Here is a 21,700-nt window from a genome sequence, read left to right on the forward strand (position 1 = left end):
TTTGGGAGGTAACTAGGTTTAGATGAGGTCGTGAGGGGTGGGATCTTCATGAGATTTGTGCCTTTGGGACCAGATCTCTCTTTCTCTCTCCTCTCTCCTCTCTCCTCCACACCCCCCCTCCCTGCTATCTCCCCCCTACCACCACCATGTAAGGAAACTGCAAGAAGATGGCTAGGAAGAGAGCTCTCATCAGGTACCTAATTGGCTTGGACTTCTCAGCCTCCAGAACTGTGAGGAATCAATTTCTCTTGCTTATGCACCCGGTCCGTGGTATTTTGTGATAGCAGCCCAAGCTGACTAAGACAATATCCTTAATATACACAATCCTCCTGCAAGTCGGTAAGAAAAAAATTGACATTAAAAATAGATAAAGGTCAGGAACAGAAAATTTAGAGAGGAAGTGGAAATGACTAATAAAGGTATGAAAAGATGCTCAGCTTCATTAGCAATGGGAAGTACGAGTAACATAACAAAGCATGAAGTATGATTTATTTTTGCCAATCACACGGGTGACAATAAAAAAGATTGCTGAAATAAACAGCAGGTAGTGTCAGAAATAGAGCCTTTTCTTAAGAAAAGAATGAGAGTACACATGTCACAATGTGGCAGTTTCTCTGGATATTGAAAATGTACAGGCCTGTAGCCCCGCAATCCCACAGAACACAAAAAAGGACAAGGATGTGCCTATTGAAACAGCCTAATTGGAAAGAGGGAAATGACTGAAAACAAAAACAATCCTCCTTCAATAGGAAAATTGTCATTTAAATTATAGTACACTTGTATTAGGTAAGAGTGTTTAGTTGCTAAAAAGAATACTCTGGGGACACCTGGGTAGCTCAGTGGTTAAGCATCTGCCTTCTGGTCGGGGCGTGATCCTGGAGACCCGGGATCGAGTCTCACATCGGGCTCCCTGCATGGAGCCTGCTTCTCTCTCTGCCTGTGTCTCTGCCTCTCTCCTCTCTCTGTCTCTCATGAATAAATAAAATTTTTTTCTTAAAAAAAAAAAAGAATACTCTGCATGTACCAACACGGGTTTTTGAAAAACAAAAGTTTTACAACACATGTATACATTGTATGTATGTCTAGTAGAATCTCATTTTTTTTTTCTCAACTAAAATGATTTAGGTGTATACTAGCATAGGATTGCCTTATTTAAGGTAGGAAAGTTAGCACTACAGCAACAGAAGGCATTTTGTTAATTTGGGGTTTTACCAATCAGATATTAAGAAAGAATTCAAATGTTACTAAATACAAAACTGTAAGAGTTTACACGCTTTTGTAAGTGGAGATGTGAAGTGTGAAGTACACTTCAAATCCAAAATACAGTTCCTTTAAATTTTAGCAATCCTGCCTCTACTTTGCTATGAATAAGGATATATAATGGTATTTTCAGGGTCCCTCGGGGGCACAGTCAGTTAAGCATCCAACTCTTGGTTTCAACTCAGGTCATGATCTCAAGGTTGTGAGATCGAGGGCTCTGTGGGCTCTGGCTGGGAGCAATCTGCTTGGGATTCTCTCCCTTTGTCCCTCTCACCTCAACCCCCCAACTCTTGTATGCACATGTTCTCGCTCTCTCTCAAATTAAAAAAAATTTTTTTTCACTACTTTATTCTATAGTGGTTTTTTATCTTCTAAAATTTTTATTGGGGCAACCAGATGACTCAGTCGGTTAAGCACCTGCCTTCAGCTCACATCATGATCTCAGGGTTCCGGGATCGAGTCCTGCATCAGGCTCCCTGCTCAGCAGAGTCTGCTTCTCCCTCTCTCTCTGCCCCATTCATGCGCTCTCTCCTGCTCACCCCCTCCCTGTCTCAAATAAGTAAAATCTTTAAAATAAAATAAAATTTCCGGGGATCCCTGGGTGGCGCAGCGGTTTGGCGCCTGCCTTTGGCCCAGGGCGCGATCCTGGAGACCCGGGATCGAATCCCACATCAGGCTCCCGGTGCATGGAGCCTGCTTCTCCCTCTGCCTATGTCTCTGCCTCTCTCTCTCTCTCTCTGTGACTATCATAAATAAATAAAAATTAAAAATAAAATAAAAAAATAAAATTTCCATTTATTGCAAACCACAAATATGGCATTCATTCCACCTTATCTTTATAGATTACAAGCTACTTGGAAGAATGAATCCTAAATGCTTTCATTCCATGATTTTCTTAAATAGATGACCTTTTTAAAAAGTTCTAGTTTGAAATATGTTAGAATGACAAGAATGAAAAATGTGACCTGAGATGGAAATCATTCATGCTGTCCACCACTTATTTTCGTTTCCCCTCCAGGCCACATCATAGTATTGCACTAACTTGCTTCCTTGAAGGTAGTAGGGTGATCACTGGCTTTGGCCAGAGATGTGTGAGCAAAAGTAACAGGTGTTACCCCTAGGTGAAAGCTCCAAGAGCCAGTTCATGGTTCAATATGCTTTTTCTTCCCTGAAGCAAGGCAAACAGCAACATATAAGATGGTGGCTGCTTTGTCACCTGAGGTCTCTGAGTGATTAAAATGAACAGAGCTTCCCTTCTGAGTGGGCAGGAGCCATAGGTGAGATATAAATCTTTGAGGGTTATGGCACAAAGTTTTTTGGGGGGTCATTTGTTATCACAGACATTTCTCTGCTATCCTGACATGCCTAGGCCAGTGTGTTTTGAAAATTATCAGATTCTCATCCAAATCTATGACCCTGCCTAGGTGGACCACAAAAAAAAAGGTAATAAAAAGAATTTGAAATTCTTCCCATTGGATAGATAAAACGGAAGTTTAGGTTCAAAAGTTTCAAGCTTCATATGACCTTCCTAAAAATAGCCACTCTTGATAAACACTAGTCCAAGTTTATTATAAATCATTTGTTTGAAGTTTTAAACTAGTCAAAACACTAGAATTACATGAGTTGCACACTAATACAAGCAACAAAATATACATATTACTGTTCAATCTCATATAGTCCAGCAAGTACGAAGGACACAAAATACATTTATTCACATAACATCTACTGTTGAAATATCTCAGTAACAAGTTGAAGTCCAACATTATTTGCCACATGGTAAAATAGTCTGACACCCAAATGAAGAAGTAAGATGATGTACATTCCCATCTTTCATATCCTGACCTTAGTTTATTAATTTGGAGCAATGATGGTGATACAGGTGAAGTTAGCAGCAAGTTTCACAAAAAAGTTGTTTCTAGGTGTTTAGCAAGTGCTTTTATCTGGGCTCTAAATTCAGATTAGAGCAAAAGTAAGACCGGTTTTTCTTTTAAAGACTGAAAGTGCACAAAAAAGACCATTTATTGAATAAGACAGATATATTTCTGTGTGTGTGTGTGTGTGTGTGTACATGTTAACTTTTAGGTAATTTGCACTTCAGCAATACAAATAATTAGCAACATTCAACCCTTGGGGAAAAAATTAGACTATTTCTGTCACTTACTTAAATCCTCATTGACAAGTGGGATGCAATGGGATGCACCTACAACTAACTATGAGTCTGCATTATCTGTCTTGGTATCCATGATCATAAAAACCATATGCCATTGGCTTTTTCTGTTGTTTTTAAATTCACTAACAAAAGAAAAAAACCTGTCACTTGCCAGTCATTTGCCCCGAATAATAAAATTCCCCAGGAATAACATGATCAAATACTATGTGAAGTTGCTTAGATACTACTTTACCCAGTGAGAAGGGAATTTCAGTTGCTCTGAGGGTCTGATTATAAATTTTAAAACAGAGCTTAGAGTTTCAGAATTGGTTAACCTGCTGAACACTATTTGTACAATTTCTTTCCAGTAACTGCACAAATGTACTTTCACTTGGAATGCTCACATGAAAGTTGTTGATGGATGCTACATTCTATTATTCAACATATAATAAGATGCCAAACTACAGTGAAATGTATATAATAATAGAAACAAAGTTCTGAAGTCAAATATATGCATATTGTTGTGTTCACTTTATTTCATTTTCCTTGGACAAAAGGCCTAACACAATGTCAACACATATTCTTTCACTACATTTTTTTTTCAGTTTTTAGTGTCTACTACTCGAGTTTGACCTCATTCTAAAACCAACTTCATTACCCTACACCTGTACTCAGCTAATAAAGATAATCCTTCCAGGATATGCAGAGAGTGACTCTCTGTCATTCCCTAACACCTTACACACCCATGCACTCCCATATATGGTAATGTCACAGTAGCTCCTCAATATAGATACACGTGGCCTAGGTGACATCACAGCAATAGAGCAACCGTGATGCCATCTACTTAGAAGCCTTACGGAGAAGAGGCCTGGAACCCTGAACGAGAGTTTCTCTGCACGCCTCTCCTGGGTCACAATGCATGGAAGTGTTTGCTGTAGCATCCTATCCAGCATGAGGAGGAAGGATGAAGCTGTGGTTCCTTGTGCCTCAGCTTCCAGGACACCAACACTCTTAACTCTGGGAAATAAATGTCTGCTCAAAACCATCTATAATTTCTGGGCTTTAAGTGCTCTTGTAACACATGAGAACATTCATGTAATGTAACAGCAATCACAAATTGCAATGGCTTTTTTTTTTTAAAGTGTCTACACTGGATATTCAAATATACATACACACACACACATATATATCAAAATAACCAATATGTAATCGTCATTTTAAATAAAAATGCACAAAATTGTTGCAATTCCATGTTCATTTTGCATCAAAAATATTCTTACCTGTAATTCAATTTGGCAAGTGTTCTTTGAGCATATACTATGTGTTCCATATATGAGAATAACCAAACCTTGTGTAATTCATCATTTACTGGTCTTAAATTAAGAATATCGTGTGCCTCTGTGTGTGTGCATGTATCTTGTTTTTAAATTCACTGGAAAAAGTGGTTTCCTTTACATCTTCAATGAAGCTATTTGCTTAATTTCTTTTAGTTTATTCATAAGAATATACCAAAATTCACTGAAGTTCAACAACTTCCAGTGTAAATTCTAGTCAAAAGCAAAAATTTGTGGATATAATAATTTAAGTCTAGTTGAACCACATAGATTTCCCGGAGAATATGAACTCAGTCTCACAGAGAAGGTTAATTTTTAAATGGACCACAGGTAAGGAAGGCAAAAATTCTTTTACAGAAATACATTTCTTTACTATGAAGCAGAACTATCTACCCTATGTTCTGATAGCCCCAGGACATTTTCAATGATTACTAAAATTTAGGGGAGGGGTGAATTATACAAATAAGCAAAGAAGCCGAAAGTGTTACTGGGAAATTTGAGGAGAGATCTTTATCCCCTGATCTCTTGGGTAACCATAAGAATGATCTCCAAGCACCCAACTAATTGCCAATTTTCCCCTTGACACAGCATAGGCTTTAGAAGATGCCATCCTACAGATTTAATGAACCAGCTTTCAACAGAAATTTTTGATATGCTTATGTGTGTGTGTGTGCATGCATAGAAAGCACAAACACACTAGCTGCAGATAGTTTTTAAATATTGCATATGGATTATGTTTCTTTTGTTCTCTGATACAGAAATGACAAGTCCAAGTAGAGGTCCTTTGCCAACATTCTTTGTAACCATCCCTGGGGTTTAAGTTTAGTTTGTATTATCCATGGCAGAGCTTCATAGGAACTGCTATAATGCAAATAGCCTATACATGTGCTGAAATAGAGCCTGTGTTTCTCTAAAAATTATTTACTGCGCACTAGAATTTTCACAGGAAAAGGAGATTATTTGAAAACTGTGCAAATCTATGACTCACACAGAAAACCTTCAAACAAGAATTTACCTTCACAATAATACATGCAAGTAGTTATATTTGTCAAAATGACAAGGACAGGCTCATTTTGAAGAGGCTCGTGAGGTCAGGCAACCTGACAGCCACATCTGGTGTCATGGAGGTCATTATAACAAGCCACAGTGAATCCCATGAGACATGACCCTACATCTACTGATTGAAGCTACATAATGAGGAGTATAACAGACCAGACCCAACAGTGAGGGTGCTCCACTTCATTGAGCCTCGTTTATAAGGAACAGTTGCAGAGCAGTGACCCCCAAACAGCTATTTGACTGTGCAGGTAAGTATTAAGATGTTCTTTGACAAATAGGCCAAGTAAATGCTTTAGGCTTCATTCATTCAAAAGCGTGAATAACACAAATAAGCTCCAATTTTTTTCAGTTGGACTCCATGGCATTATCTCATCATGTTTACCTCCAGTTGACAAAAAACAAGTGAAAAGATACAGTTGTACAGTGAATTTAGCAAATCTCAACAGCCAGATCTGACAAAAGTGGCCCCACACTAACTGCTGAGGTCTGAATTTTCCAGTTTGGCTTTCTATCCCTATCCAATTAACTGAAATATTGACAAATCTTTTCTGAATTTTGTCCTAGACCTACACTGCTTTACTGTCCTATTAAACCAGGTGCTTGCTGATTTATTTTCTCTGTAACTGGAGACTCAGAAATAGCAGCAACCTTTAGAGAATTTTTAATGGAGCTAAGCTCCCACCCATGCAAGCTGATGACATGCACTCCACAGCAGCGTCTGGCAAGTTTGTAGAGATTCTTAAGGACGGCCTTCCGCAGCAGAATGTACACCCAAGGATCTAAGATTTGATTCCACGTTGCCATTCGGAGAGCAAAAAGTATTGTTTTACAGGTCTCCAGAGAATGATCTCCATTTATTCCAATGTTGGCCATTGTCACCTGCAAAACAAACAAAACAACAAAATCCATTGATACAGCTATTTTCTTGGTCCTATAGTTGTTTAACTGAACTAGCAAGGCTACATGGCATCCATTTCACTTTCCACAAAATGGTGTTATTTTCCAAAATACTGACAAAAAGAAATGAAGAGTAGCGGAAACATTGATGTAGATATCTGGATCCTTTGAGTTCAAATTGACATTAGAACTACAAAAATGATAACTTATATGGCAAGTCAAATGTGCACAAATAGAATGACCCAAGGGAGAACAAACATTGCTACTGGTAACTGATCTTTTCTTACTTCTGGGAATAGTAAGTTCAAAGCCAACACACATTTGTATGTTTCAATGAAAAAAAAAAAAACCCTAAAGTTTATTTATGTAAAATTAAAGTACAGATCAACTATAGATACGAGATTTTTTAGAATACAATTTGCACATGGAAATGTTAGTGTTCTGGAATGTTACTTTTAGACTTTTCTGCTTGGTAACTACAATACCAATTTCTTCTTATCTCATATTCCCTTCTCTGCATCCTTCACCCTAGCCTTAACTTGGCTAAAATATTTCAAAAATGTAATGGAATTTTGTAAGGGTTTTGAAGGAAATGACTCCCGTCTATACTACCATTGAGTTAACAATAACAATGTAGATTTGGTCCCCTGTATCTATTTTCTCACCATTCATGAGGTTAAAGACATCATTTTGTGGAATAAGTCCCATAAATGGCCCCAGCTATATGTTAGAACTGGTCTAATCACTGAGACCAGTTTTGACTTCCAAATCAACAGCTGCATAATAAACAAACAAGAAGGCTTTGAAAACACCTTGGCTATAATCACAAATAAGACATAAATGAATAAAAAGTGAAACTGAAAAATTAAGAATCACTGGACCATAAGAACCGTGGGACCATTATGCCACCAGCATTAAGAGAGGATGTAACGAAGCCTAAAACCCAAATGAAAAGAAAAGTTTTTCTTGTCTTCTTAATGGACCATTATCAGAAGGAAATGTCTTAATTTGGCTTTGATGATATTAGTGGTTGAAGGATAAATGTCCCTTATCAAAACCTTCATTATCTACACAACAAAGTACAAACTCCCTAGTTGGTTCCTTGATGATATATCTAAAGTCAGCTACAATCTCATCTCCCCTGCAAATACCTTATTGTCCAATTTGCTGTGAAGGCCTCACCTGTCCCAAATCCACCACGCTCTTCTGAGCTGTGGCTTATGGGACTTTATTTTGTACTCCTACTCCCCCTTCCTGTCTGATAAACTCCTATCCACCCTAGTAAAAATGGGCTCATCTCCATGAAACTTTCTCCAACTTTACCAAGATGAATTAGCAAGTTACTCCCCCTCTGTTCTTTCAGAGCCCCCCTGTCCATAGCCAGTTGTATCACTTACCACACTGTATGATAATTATGCATTCATTTCTATACCTATATGCACCTCTTCTTTTTCCCCTTTTTTTCCCCTAGTACCCAGTTCAAAAACCGACACCTAGGATGTACTCAGTAAGAGTTGGAATTAAATTGTATGGTTTTCTATTCACTGAAGCTATCTCTAGAAGCACAGGAACTAGTCATCAGAGAAACAACTGATCATCCATTATAATGGTCTAATATTTTGAGGCTTAAAATATCTCTGAAAGCTTTAATCCATCCATTAGTAAAGGATTCCAAAGTGGTTTCTTGTCACTCAAAAGAACAGGATCTTACAAATTCCTTGGGAAATGGTTCTTTGTCTCAGAGTTCATTTCCTATGAGAATCAAACTGTAGCCCTAAACATTCTGTAGCTAAATAAGGCCAACCAAGTATCAACACACACAAAAAAATATCCTAATCCTCACCCAATAGTACCTGGGTCAGGTATAGACTCTTATGTCACTGTTCCCCACGTTAGCCATTAGGATAGAATAAGAAAACCTATATGGGCCCAGTTTCTCTTAGAAGAAAGCAGAGCTGGGGCACCTGGGTGACTCAGTTGGTTAAGCATCTGCCTTTGGCTCAGGTCATGATCCCAGAGTCCTGGGATAGAGCCCCACCTTGGGCTCTCTGCTCAGTGGGGAGCCTGCTTTTCCCTCTCCCTCTGACTGCCACTTCCCCTGCTTGTTTTCTCTTTCTCTGTCAATTAAATAAAATCTTGAAAGAAGAAAGAAAGAAGAAAGAAAGAAAGAAAGAAAGAAAGAAAGAAAGAAAGAAAGAAAGAAAGAAAGAAAGAAAGAAAGAAAGAGAAAGAGAGAAAGAGAGAGAGAGAGAGAGGGAGGGAGGGAGGGAGGAAGGAAGGGAGGGAAAGGAGGGAGAAGAAAGCAGAGCCAAGACCCAATGGGCAATTGGATTGAGATATTTTCATTTTATAGTTTTCTTTACTCATCAAATATATATTGATTATTTGCTATGTGCTCAGCAATGTGCTAAACACTGAGGCTACAAAGGCAAACAAAGGAGACATGTGCCTGTCTTCATGGTATTTACAATCTTCTTGCTGGGGTTTGGGGGGAGGAGGGTTGGTGATTGTTTCAAGTATGAATGAATAAGTATTTCTCTTGCCTTGTGAGTATTGAATGAATGTATTTCCTATTAATGACTATATATGTTTCTAGGAATCTCAGAGCCCAGTCTAGAACCTGCTCTGTATAGTTGGGAACAAAGATGCTTCGTGTAATTGGCTGGAACAGCTGGGCCTGGTTTAGAGACATGAAAATTAAAAACACCTGAGTTACATGGCATGCACTTCTCCGATACTTCTTTCTCCCTGAAAACAGCGGTGTGGTCACCAACTGTGCTACATACTCTACTAGGAGAAGTACATTAATATACTTTTTAGTATATTACTGATTATGGTATAGTCTCGAAAATTCAGGACAATCTAAGTATCCAACAAAAGATAAATTATGGTAATTTCGTGTAATGGAAAAATATGTAAACATTAATGTTTGTGATTCACTGTTAACTTTTTAAAAAGCAAGTTACTAAACTGTATCAACTAAGTGATCCTAGTCTTATAAAAAAAAGGAAAACCAAACCCAAATACATTATTTTGTGCACGTGTAGAAAAAAGACTAAGGTCTGTATCAGTATTTCAATTGGTTATCTCTAGACAGTAGAATTACAGAGGATTTTGATTTTCACCTTTGGTTAATCTCTAACTTACTAATTTTTGGATAGATCATGCACTGCTTTTGTAATCTGTGCATTTTTCCAGTTTGTTGAAATATACTTTCGTACTCGAGAATCAGAACTAATTTGGATTATTTATGCATGCCTGTGTGTATGTGAATGAGGTGCCACAGAATTGCCTGAACATTTCTGACACTTTTTAAGGGAATAAAATATAACCACTTATCCCAGAATATCAAATATAACAAAATTTAAGATAAATAAAATGCATATATATCCTGTCAAATGTGATCACTTCTTTAGGAAAAACTACAGAAGATGTAAAATAAAGATGACCAGAAGATATACTTCAAAGACCAAATAGAGGTTGTACTAAGTTACAATAAAAGCAAAGTATTCCTAACTGAATGAGGACATTCTTAACCGCACAATTAAGAGAACATCCTTATTACAAAATGCAGATCCATCATAGAACTTGACCACTCTGAAAACACAGGTGAGCACTAGCCCAGAAGAACTGGTCATTCGGACAGTTAGGGGATCTCGAATCATGAGAAAGGCGGAAAGTCTCCTGTAAACCAGAACATGCCACCTAGGAGTGAGAAACACAGCCACGAACACTAACATCAAAAACTAGAACTGAGTATTTTCCCGTGCTTGGAAGCCTCTTTTTATATATAGGCCAAATAATCCTCCTAACAACCCTGTGACATATGTATTGTTATCTGCATCTTCCAGATAAGGAAAGTATGGTTCCACTAGATAAGGGACCAGTCCATGGGAAGCGTCAGAGCCTGTCCAGGGCCTGTCCCTCTAATTACTACACTTAGATTGCCTACGGGCCCTGCAGTGTACTTGCTCAATACTCTTACCAAACGTCACCCAGAAAGAGTAGAGAAAGCTTCCTAAGGAGTGGGAGACACTATGGGAGGGACTTGCCTAGAGGAACAGGGAACTCACAGCCGCCACACCTAGGGAAGGACACCTCAGAATTGATTTCTGCATTAAAGAAAGGGCATTTCCTTGGCCCTGTTCCTGCCACTTCCCCAGCCACCCTGAGCCAGTGCTGGCATAGAAGGAGAAAAAAATGCAGAACTGAGACCCTGTTCCCATCGTAAAAAGGCCCGAAGAAGCCTTTTTCCCTTTCTCCCTTAAGATTAACACAGAAACACACACCTTGCCCCCAAGATGACAAGACAGCGGCAACTAAATGAGATTTAGGATTGAGGTCTCCTAGTCCAAAAGACCCAGGGAATTCTGTTCGAGTTTCTCAGTCTAAAGCTACAGATGATCGTAAGTAAACAATTATGTTCATGTGATCACGACCACTAAGGTACAAGTTCATACTTCAGAAAGTAAAGCAGGAATGTGACTGAAGGGATTCAGAGTACGCAAGGGGAGACAAAATAGGTGTCACTTACTATAAACACACAGAACTCTATATCACTTCCTATGAGAAGTGACAAAATCTTATGATTCCTATGTGAGTCATAAAATCTTAGAAAAAGCAGGGAAGTTTTCCTTCATCCAGTCCAGTTCAGAAATTCCTTGCAGGTGTCTTTAAGTATCGGATGGAAAAGACTCAGCACTACTCATGGGAGAATTTCTTCGATTTAAGCTGTGTGCTTTGTTGGGGCCCCTAGATGGCTCGGTCGGTTCAGCGTCCAACCCTTGATTTCAGCTCCGGTCATGATCTCAGGATCATGAGATCAAGCCCCATGTCAGGCTCCGCACTGAGCGTGGAGCCTGCTTAAGATATTCTCTCTCTCTCTCTCTCTCTCTCTCTCTCTCCCCTCTCCAGCTGCTTCCCCCTCACACCTGCACACACACACCCTCTCTCTAAAAGAATTCAAAAAAAAAATAAACTGTGTGGGTTGTTGAACATTCTCCTATCATCAGGAACTGAAAACTCTAGTTTTGGTCTCCAGAGCATCACGGAAGAAGTGTTGGCAGCTTTTCATATGCTTGAAAACTAACACTGGCTTGTATCTATTTCTCCATGTCTTCTACTGCTCCTCACCCAACATGACTTGCAAATGCCTGGCTGTCCGCCTCTCATCCACTAGTTTCTCCATCTTCCTTTAAAAAAAAAATGCACTGGTGAGAAATAAAACATACACTCTCTATACAGTCCAACAGGGACAGAGCTCAGTGAAACAATCATTTCTTAAAAGGCAGACAAACCACTCCTATCTGAGCCTCCAGGATAATGCCACCTAGTTTCTCCTTTGATTGGATCCTAGCTCCCAGAACGTCACGGGAGGTAAGCTCCTTACTTATTAAATGTAATCCTAAGTGACTATGTGGAGCGTGACAACCTTCACATTTCCCTGCTTGTTTCCAAATTATTCAGACTTATGTATGGATGTATCAATATTTAGATATAAACATGCATAGTTACAGTCACAGATGTGTGACTTTGTCTTAATGGATCTGCTTTGTGGTATAAATATCCAATTCTGGAGCCTCAGATGTCAAACCCAGGGTAGGACCCCTGTACCTTCTCTTTGACCCACTCCCATGATGTGTCTCAGACGCCCTGTCCTCTCTCATTTGCTGTCATAGCACTTAAAAACAAGCCCATTCTATTATGGGCTCCTAACTGGTCCTCCAGACACAATTTACTTATTCATTTATCTTATTTCCACGTGTTCACTGTATTTTCAAACACTTCATAAATGCCACAATATGTCACTTTCCCTGTCCTTCCCTCAATGGGAAGGACCTGTCCAAATCCTCCACCCTTCCTATCCCGTCTTCTCCAGAAAGCCTTTCCTAAGCTCGCTACAGCTCCTTATCTCCCATCACACTTGCCACCATCCCACTAGCACTGATAGACACAGTATCAGCACCTTGTGCAAAATATATTATAATGAAAAAATGCAGCATCATAGTCCTTCGATTGTACTGTAAGTGCCTCACATCTTTAACCTTCTCAAATCTTTCTCCTCTACTTTTGACAGGGTAAGTGGGAAAAGACTCCTGCAGTCGAGATGAAAGACAAGAAGGAACGGGTAGCTTCAAGCACAGAATTTTGGAGGGTTGAGCAGAAAGGCCAGGCAGCTCCAGATCCAAGAAGTCAAGGATTTAAGGTGAAAAACAGGAGAAGCATATGAAAGCTTATATGGACTCGTGTTTCAAAGAATGCCTCAGCCTCTGAGACCATTCATCTCCAGCCTGCCCGGAGTGCCTCTGTACTTATTAAAGGAACCTGGTACAGTTAAAGTTAGTTTGAAATTTTTACATTTTTTAAGGTGATAAATCAAACATTTACTTGGTTTAGGAAAGGATCCCCAGTCTCTGGTTAAAATTGAAAATCGTCGTGGAGGGTAAAGAACAGAGGCACAGATGCAGAGATTCCAACCCAGTCATATCCCAGAAGGGTTTGGGGGCCTGGAAAGGGTGGCGAGGGTCGGGGTAGAGGGGGTACATTTTAAGTCTACAAGAGGGACGCCTGGGGGGCTCAGTGGTTGAGCGTCTGCCTTTGGCCCAGGGCGTGATCCCAGGGTCCTCGGATCGAGTTCCACATCGGGCTCCCTGCGAGGAGCCTGCTTCTCCCCCTGCCTCTGTCTCTGCCTCTCTTTGTGTTTCTCATGAATAAATAAATAAAATATTAAAAAAAAACCTACAACAGAGACTTGTCTGTTTTAAGGTCTCAATCTGGGCTAAAGGGCTTTTGCCATCCCTGCACCTCTTGCATAGTAAGTTGTTAGACTCAACGGCTATTAAACCAAAGTCACTGATCAGTTAGTGAATTTGATTTAACTTTAGAAAAGCTTTGGCCTACCACCGACTCTTCCTGTCACTACGTGACAGCTCCAGCCACAGGGGAGATGCAGAAAGACCACACCGGTCCACTGGGGTGACTTAGGCACCCCAGGAATAATGGAATTTCTTTGCCCTAATGTGTCTTCAGGAAAGGAGAAAAAGGGAAGGGAAAAGTCTCATTGGCATTTAATACTTTAACTATTTCATCTTCACCAAACTCCCAGCTATAGTTACAATTTTTCTGGTGCTGCAGATAAGAAAACAAAACCACAGAGACATTAAGTTGCCAGAGTTCACACTGCTGGTAAGTGGCAGAGGCAGGATTTAAACCCATCTACCTGGCTTCAAAACTCACAATCTAATTTTACTAAACCATTCCCAGTAATGAGACCAATAATTGTATATTTATGATCAAGATGATAAACAGAAAATAATAACAAGCATGTATGAGTACTTTACTATGTTCTGGACACTTTTATTTTTTTCTTAAGATTTTATTTATTTATTTGACAGAGAGAGAGAGACCACAGGCAAAGGGAGCAGCAGAGGGAGAGGGAGATGCAGGCTCCCCGCTGAGCAGTGGGCCCGACGGACCAGGGCTCCATCCCAGGACCCTGAGATGATCTGAGCCAAAGTCAAACACTTAACCAACTGAGCCACCCAGGTGCCCCCAGACACTGTTTTAAAATTTTACATCTATTATCATATCGAATCCTGTTAACTCCTTGAGGAAAGCAGTATTACCCCAATGTCAAGATGAAGTAGCTGAAGCAAGATGAACTTGCCCAAGGTCACGGAATTAAAAGAAATGTGGTCAGGATGTGAAGAGCTAGAGATGCTGAGTGAGGATGTATTGCCTTCTTGGCATTAGTAGATCTCATTTTTAACTCACTAGGTTTCTATTTCTTTCTGCCCATATCTGGTGTTCCTTCTAGCTGATTCTAGCACTTTTTAGCCCAGTGTTCCTATCAAGTCACTTTCACTAGTATCTTTGTTAAAATCAAGGTTGTATGCTATTAAATATGTTGCTCCAAATCTCTCGCGGCCTTACCAACAGATGTAAGTGACACGTAGGTCAGTTGCGGGAGGACCACACGGCTGAGGTGTCCTTCAAAGCACGCTTGTCAGAAAAGATGCCAGAGCAAAGAAAACTATCTGTCTTGGAAAGGAAAAAATTTTTTTATATATATTAACTAATGGATATAAAGTGATGCAGACAGTAAGACAAAACCCAGCATCCTTTCTCTTTTTTCTTCCTATCCACCCCACGATGAATGGCATAATTTTCATTTTAGGATCCTGTTTCATCCTTTTTGACTGGTCTTCAGATGTCCTTTTGGATCTCACTTTTTTTTTTAATCCACATTTTATAACTGTTATCCTTATTCCATCATTTCTGTTCTTTGGAGCCGATGAAAATAAAAAATGAGCAGGCAAAATTTGTAGGTCTTATAAGAAAACATGTGTATGAGACTATATGTGTTGGTTTATATGCCTTGCCTTGTTATAAAAGTAATTTAAGGCATTTTACTTTGAACTATGCTTTTAAGAGCACTGTAAACTCTAGTTCTAACTAGCAGTGATTAGTTAAACCAACAAAACATGGTTTATGCCTTAGACATTGGCAATGACAGACATGGAAGACATTTTCATCCTAACCAAGAACTTTTTAACTAACATGTCATAACTAAAGTAATTATTAGCAACTCTTCTACGAGTTAGAGAGAAAAGACCTAGTTAGAAATTAGTCTCCGTCTGGGAGCCACACTGTTTCAGAAACAAAAGACTACTTTGACTGTTGGCAACGCTGTTTTCAATGGCAAAAACAGACCGTAGAAGAAGGTGTTTCAGGAAAACATCTGCTCTGAAATACACTGTTTTTCCAAGAAGAAATTTAATTTCCAACTGGCAAAGTTAGTTTACTATTACAGAAGTTCAGAAAGAATTTCTGAAGCATTCTCTGAGCTCTAGGACAGTAATCCATTAGAGAGAATTTTTAATGAAATGAGTGTCCCTTTAAAAATAAAAAACTATCCATGATCTATTCTCCAACTGTCTCAGCAGCAGATACCATAACTCCATCAACCACATCAAGAAAAACACTTTATCTTGTGGACTCCTTTATCCTCAGCGCCACGCCCGATACTTGGTACACAACAGGCACTCGATAAATGCCAAATGAAGAAATAAGTGAATAAGAAGAAATTTTAGCGTCCATGGAGGCCACAAACCATGACTATTATTTTACACTGTGCTGGGCAGAGTGGGTGCCTAACTATTAATTGGCATACAACTTTCTCTATAATGCACAAAACGATTTTACTCCAACGGCCACCACACTGTCATCATCAATGGATAAGCTTTCACCAAGCTCATGATACCATTATGTTCAACATCCAATAGAAGACAGATTCAATGGGCTGTGGGATCTTAAGGGGGCGGTGAGGAGATCTTTTTAAATTCATTTTATTTTACTGATTTACTTATTTTTGGTAAGAGACCAAAAGTTATATAAAGACCAATGACTTATGTAAAGTGCTAAACTTGGGCCTTGGAAGTTTAGCACAAACATGTCAGCAATGTATTGTTTGGGATGCGATTATGATATTTTTAAATTCCATTAATTGTTATTTCCCTGAGACTTCAAAAAAGTCAATCATGAGCCACTGTATCAGCATAATAATTTAAAAATAATAATAATAAATTGCGCTAAATTCTTCTCAGTTACAGGTAAGACTGAGAGACCAGCAATCATTGTCCAAAAATTAATTTTACTAAGGATGCCTGGGTGGCTCAGGTGGTTGATCTGCCTTTGGCTCAGGTCATGATCCCAGGGTCCTGGGATCCAGTCCCATAGGCTCCCGCAGGGAGCCTGCTTTTCCCTCTGTCTGTGTCTCTGCCTCTCTCTGTGTGTCTCTCATGAATAAACAAAAATCTTTTTTAAAAAATCAATGTTACCAAAATATGAAAAATTACCACATTTATGTCATTTAAATTTCTAAATACAGATTCCAATTGCTTTAAAAAAATCACAAAAATCCAACTTTTAAATAAAAAGATTTTTACAATCCAGAATATAGAGTTATTAGGTTGAGCTGATGTTCTTTCTGGAAAAAAGTACTAATTGCCAGATTTATTTTACCTAAAAAATTCATAGTTTAGCTAATATGAACTCCATCTGCTACCACTGTAGTTGAAACCTAGGGCTTATAGTAAAGTATAAGAAAACTTTTGGGAATGTGTCAAAGATGTCACCTAGAAAGGACACATCAACCATGCTATCATTTACCCTTCACAAGGGTTCATGCTCGGTCTTGCAAGATCTGGCTTTTTCTAAAGCAGATTGAGTTCTCCATTATCTTACGGATAAGTCATGGTTATTTCCATAATGAACACAAGTTCATGCCATCTTTTTTAATGAGTTACTGTAACCCAGCCACGAAATGTCCCTGGATTCCCTATCAACCCCATACTTCTGTCTCACCGAAGGTACCTCACTCCCATTCCTCTCAAAGATCACGATGTCTGTCATGGGTACTTCCTTGCCATGCTACCGACTAGATACTGCTCACTGCCTCACTTGTAGCTTACTGAACAGTGATATGTGGTGATCCCATTGTTTCTCTTTGTCCAATTTTGCGGACCTTGCTCTTGTCCTTTCGCCTTGATGTTCAGGACCCTGGATATCCACAGCAAATTGGGGGTTAGGGTTATATAAGTTGAACACGTCACCTGACACCGCACATTTCAATCATTCTTGCTGACAAGTGACCCCCGACAAAGCAAAAGGCAAAAGTATCAGCATATGCCCAGCACAATTCAACCACCTTGTGTAAGACTCTCTCTAGAAATGAATCATGCATGTAGAGGAGGAGGTTCAGGCATGCTCCTCCCTCCTGGGATCTCAGAAGAGTGTTGGATTTGACGCTACATTAACCCTATATTTCAGCAGCCTCTCAAAAAAAGGTATCAGTTGTCTTCAATTTTCTGTCACTGAACGGGATATCGCTTCAAAATAAAGGTCTAGCAATAATTTTTTTCGTTCCAACAGATAATTTAAATTGTGTATAGCTCTTGTAGTATAGAGCAGGACCCGGGGGCGGGGGTATATTTGTTTATTTTAGCTTTTTAAAGGCACATCTGCATCTGGTATAACCAAGACTCAGTAACAGGGTGCCTGGGTGGCTCAATCAGTCAAGAGTTGGACTCCTGAGTATCAGCTCAGGTCATGACCTCTGGGTTGTGAGATCAAGCCCCACATTGGGCTCCGTACTACCTCCCCACCTCTCTCTCTCTCTCTCTCTTTTCTCTCTCTGGAAAAAAAAATAGTACATGTCAATAACACACCAATGTCAACTACAGTTCTCCTTGGTGTAATCATTATGTGACAAATTATTACATAAGCATATCACCAATTCCAGAAGACTGCTTCCACTTTATAACTATTGATTGGAAAAAAAAAATAACTATTGATTGGAACAGTTTCTAAGATTTCAAAGCAACAAGCAAAATGCTGTTATACAACTTTTAGTATTGTGGAATAATAAAGAATTTGGCTGGCCATTGTCCTTCATTCTTGGGAGGGAGCCTCTAAACCCTTGGAATTTCCTAAATGATGGGTGTGCCTTTATTATTCATGGTGGGCCCCTGGAATCATGGGTGTTTATTCTCATGAGGTGATTCCTGCTGAAGCCCTAGATAGTTTTGGGATTGGGGCAGGCCATGGTGGAAAGACCACTCATGTAATTATGAATGGTCCGTAACTTACAACAGTTCAACTTAGGAGTTTTCAACTTTACAATAGTACAAAAGCTGTACACGTTCAGCAGAAACCATATGTCATATTTTGAATTTTAATCTTTTCCCAGACTAGCCATATGTAGTATGATCCTCTCTTGTGATGCTGGGCAGTGAGTGGCAGCAAGCCAAAGCTCCCAGTCAGCCACTCAATCATCAAGGTAAATAAATAATACACTTAACTCTTCAGTACCTATACAACTGTTCTGTTTTTCATTTTCAGTATAATATCCAATAAACTACCTGAGACAGGGAACAACCTTATTATAAAATAGGCTATGTGTTAGATAATTTTGCAACCGTAGGCTAATGTGAGTGTTCAAACATGTTTAAGGTAGGTTAGGCCAAGCTATGATGATCAGTAGTTTAGATGTATTGAAAGCATTTTGACTTACAATATTTTCAAGTTACAACGGGTTTATCGGGACATAATCCTGTCATAAGTCGAGGAAGATCTGTGATGGGTTGGGCTTTGAGCTATGAAATATTAGCCTGACCTGGAGATTGACATAGTCAATGATTCAATCAATCATGCATAGGTCATGAAATCCAATAAAAGCTCTGGACACTCAAAGCTCAGGTGAGCTTTCCTGCTTACAGCTACAGATTGATGTACTAGGAGGGTGAAAACATCCTGAAGACATGGAAGCTTGGTGTTGGGGGTCCTCCCAGATCTCACGCCATGGTAGCCTGAGAGTATCTTTTACAATAAAGCTGTCATCATGAGTATAGTATATTCCTGAGTTCTGTGAGTCATTCTAAAGAATTAACAAATCTGAAGAAATAGGAACTCCTGATTTTGTAGCCAATTGGTCAGAAAAGCAAAGGGCCTGGAAATCCTCAGGCTTTCAGCTAGTGTCTGAAATGAGGGCAGTCTTGAGGGAGACTGCGCCCCTAATCTGTGAAATCTGAAATAACTCGAGGCAGTTAGCATCAGAATTGCATTGCAGGTACCTTGTTACATCTTTGAGTATGTCAGAGTGACAAAGATGAAGTAAGGCTGGAAGTATTGCAATAGCCTGGATGGCTTCAGTTTAGGCATCCTGATACTGATCTTGCATGTTGGAGCTGGAAACCATTTTCATACCATTAACAAGCAGTTGGGAGGATATACATGAACTTTTCAATTAAGCTGTGATGGTTATCCTAGGTATAACGAGCAGTTAAAAAAAAATTCTCAGCATTTTGTTCAAAGTGTAGAATTTTGAATCGAGTTATACCCACAATCCCCCTCTGACTGACATTTAAGACAATTTATTTCATTATAGAAAAGACCAAAGGTTGGGACTGGAAAGGACCTTAAAAATCATGTGACCTAATTTGTCCATTTCACAGGGAGGAAAGGGGCCAGGAAGATCAGTGATTTGCCCAGTGATTAGCTACTTAATGTCTAAGCTGGAACAAGAGAAATGCTGTAATATCTAAAATCACACTGCAATTCTCATGCTCCTTGTGGTAAGACACTGTTCAGGAACTAAGGCAGATACATTCTAGTCCAGTTGTCTTGCCACTGAGAGAGACAGCAAAAACGGGTGTGCAGGATATGATCAAATGTCTTGTCTTCTACTGATCATTAATGTAGCACTTTTAATGTCTTCTTTACATTTCTGCTGACAAAACATAACCAAAGGGGTAGCCTATGCAGATATTCAGCATTCTAGAAGCATTTATAAAGCATCTATTATAAATCAGTACTAGGCATTTAGAGATGTCAAGATGAATGATTAGGCCCATCTTTTCTAATGAGTGGACCTCCATCCTTCATAAAAACAGAAATGCAACTGTGTAAGTCCTGCAATCAAGGCCACAAGGGAGCACCGTGAAAAAAGCTGTGAATATTGTGGAAGGGACTTTTCTGCCAAACTAAAGGATTTGGCTCTTATTCTGCAGACATGTCAAGTTATTAGACGACTTTAAGCAAAGAAAGAAAAACTGAACCTCCCAACTGCATACGTGGGACATGATTTTGCCAATCTGCTTGACGCTCTCAACAGGAAGGCTTGCTTCTTTTGCTGCTTTCCTCTCTCCGTGGCTCAGCACCCACAGCGACTTTTCCAAAGCTATGAAGAAGGTACACCTCTAACTTTGTATTCTTCAGCCTCTATTACAGAAGTCTTGTGATAAAGAATGCAAAATTGATCCTTGTCTGAACAATGAAAACTCAGTTCTGTAATTCTTGGCTCAAGTGATGAAGGAATGTGAAGCACATAGAATCAGGCACCCACAGCTGAGATGTAAGAACGTTTAAGGACAGCCCCTCAGATGCCCAGCGCCTTGAGTGGCCAAGGCACTGTCCAAAGGGAGAAGCAAGTAAGAGACTCTGGCTGTAGGAGTACGTCCAACATGAAGCTCTCCAATTCTATAAGGAATCGCAGAGGGGATGCTGCTGCTTGTGCACACTTTTGCTTCTCAGGATTCCAGGGCCTCAAAGAGGTACAGTCCATCAAAACTCACAAATGTAAACTAATTAGACAAAAACAATATACCCATCTAGAAAATACAATAAATCTTTGTTGAGAGGACTGCCAGTTGAGAATATCAGTTTTATTATCAGACAAAGCCAGACTGTGGGCCATCCTATAAAATAATGCAAGAACTCTTCAAAAGTACCAAGGTCATGCAAGACAAGGAAAGACCAAGGAGACGTGACAATGAATGCTGTCATGACAATATAATGGTGGATCTTAAATTGGACAGTAGAACAGAAAAAAGATGTAAGTAGAAAATCCGGTGATCCAAATAAAGTCTTTACTTAAGTTAATTACACTGTATTAATGCGATTTCTTAGTTTTGACAATTGTACTATGATAAGGCAAAGTATTAATATTAGAGGAAACTGACTAGAGCATATACGAGAACTCTGTAATAATTCTGCAAACTCTTCAGTACATCCAAAATTATTTTTTAAAAATGTTAAAGCTAAAAATTAAAAAATTAAAAATAAAATTTAAGAAATGTTAAAGCTTACATGTATTTTCTAAAGAAATAGAGATTTTTGGAGTCAGAGTCCTGGGTTTAAAACATGGTTCTAAAAAAAATAAAATAAAAAAAATAAAACATGGTTCTATTACTTTCTGGCAATGTGACCTTGAGCAAATTCCTTAATCTCTCTGTGCCTTAGCTTCCTCATCAGTAAAATGGGAATTTAAAACAATTGTAGAAGTGAAAAAGATTAAGTAAAATAATGTGTTTAAACCCTCAGTATTGTGTCAAGTACATAATAAGTTCCTAAAAAATTATATCTAGTATTTGCTTATGAACAGTACCATAATTATTATAGTTGTCATTGCTATAGTGGTTATTATTAGGATTTTCTGGTTCTG

The 21,700-nt window shown here is 39.1% G+C and overlaps 1 protein-coding gene across 1 annotated transcript in view; it reads right to left on the reverse strand.

Annotated features, from left to right (window-relative positions):
* Positions 1–6,378: 6,378 nt before the first annotated feature.
* Positions 6,379–21,700, reverse strand: part of PTGFR (prostaglandin F receptor) — a 38,688-nt gene continuing 23,366 nt past the window's right edge. The window contains exon 2 of the mRNA NM_001048097.1: positions 6,379–6,681. Within this exon, the coding sequence (NP_001041562.1) occupies positions 6,379–6,681 (303 nt within the window). The remainder of the gene's footprint in view (positions 6,682–21,700) is intronic.

Source organism: Canis lupus, chromosome 6, assembly GCF_011100685.1.
Source record: "Canis lupus familiaris isolate Mischka breed German Shepherd chromosome 6, alternate assembly UU_Cfam_GSD_1.0, whole genome shotgun sequence".
In the NCBI taxonomy this organism is placed as follows: domain Eukaryota; kingdom Metazoa; phylum Chordata; class Mammalia; order Carnivora; family Canidae; genus Canis; species Canis lupus.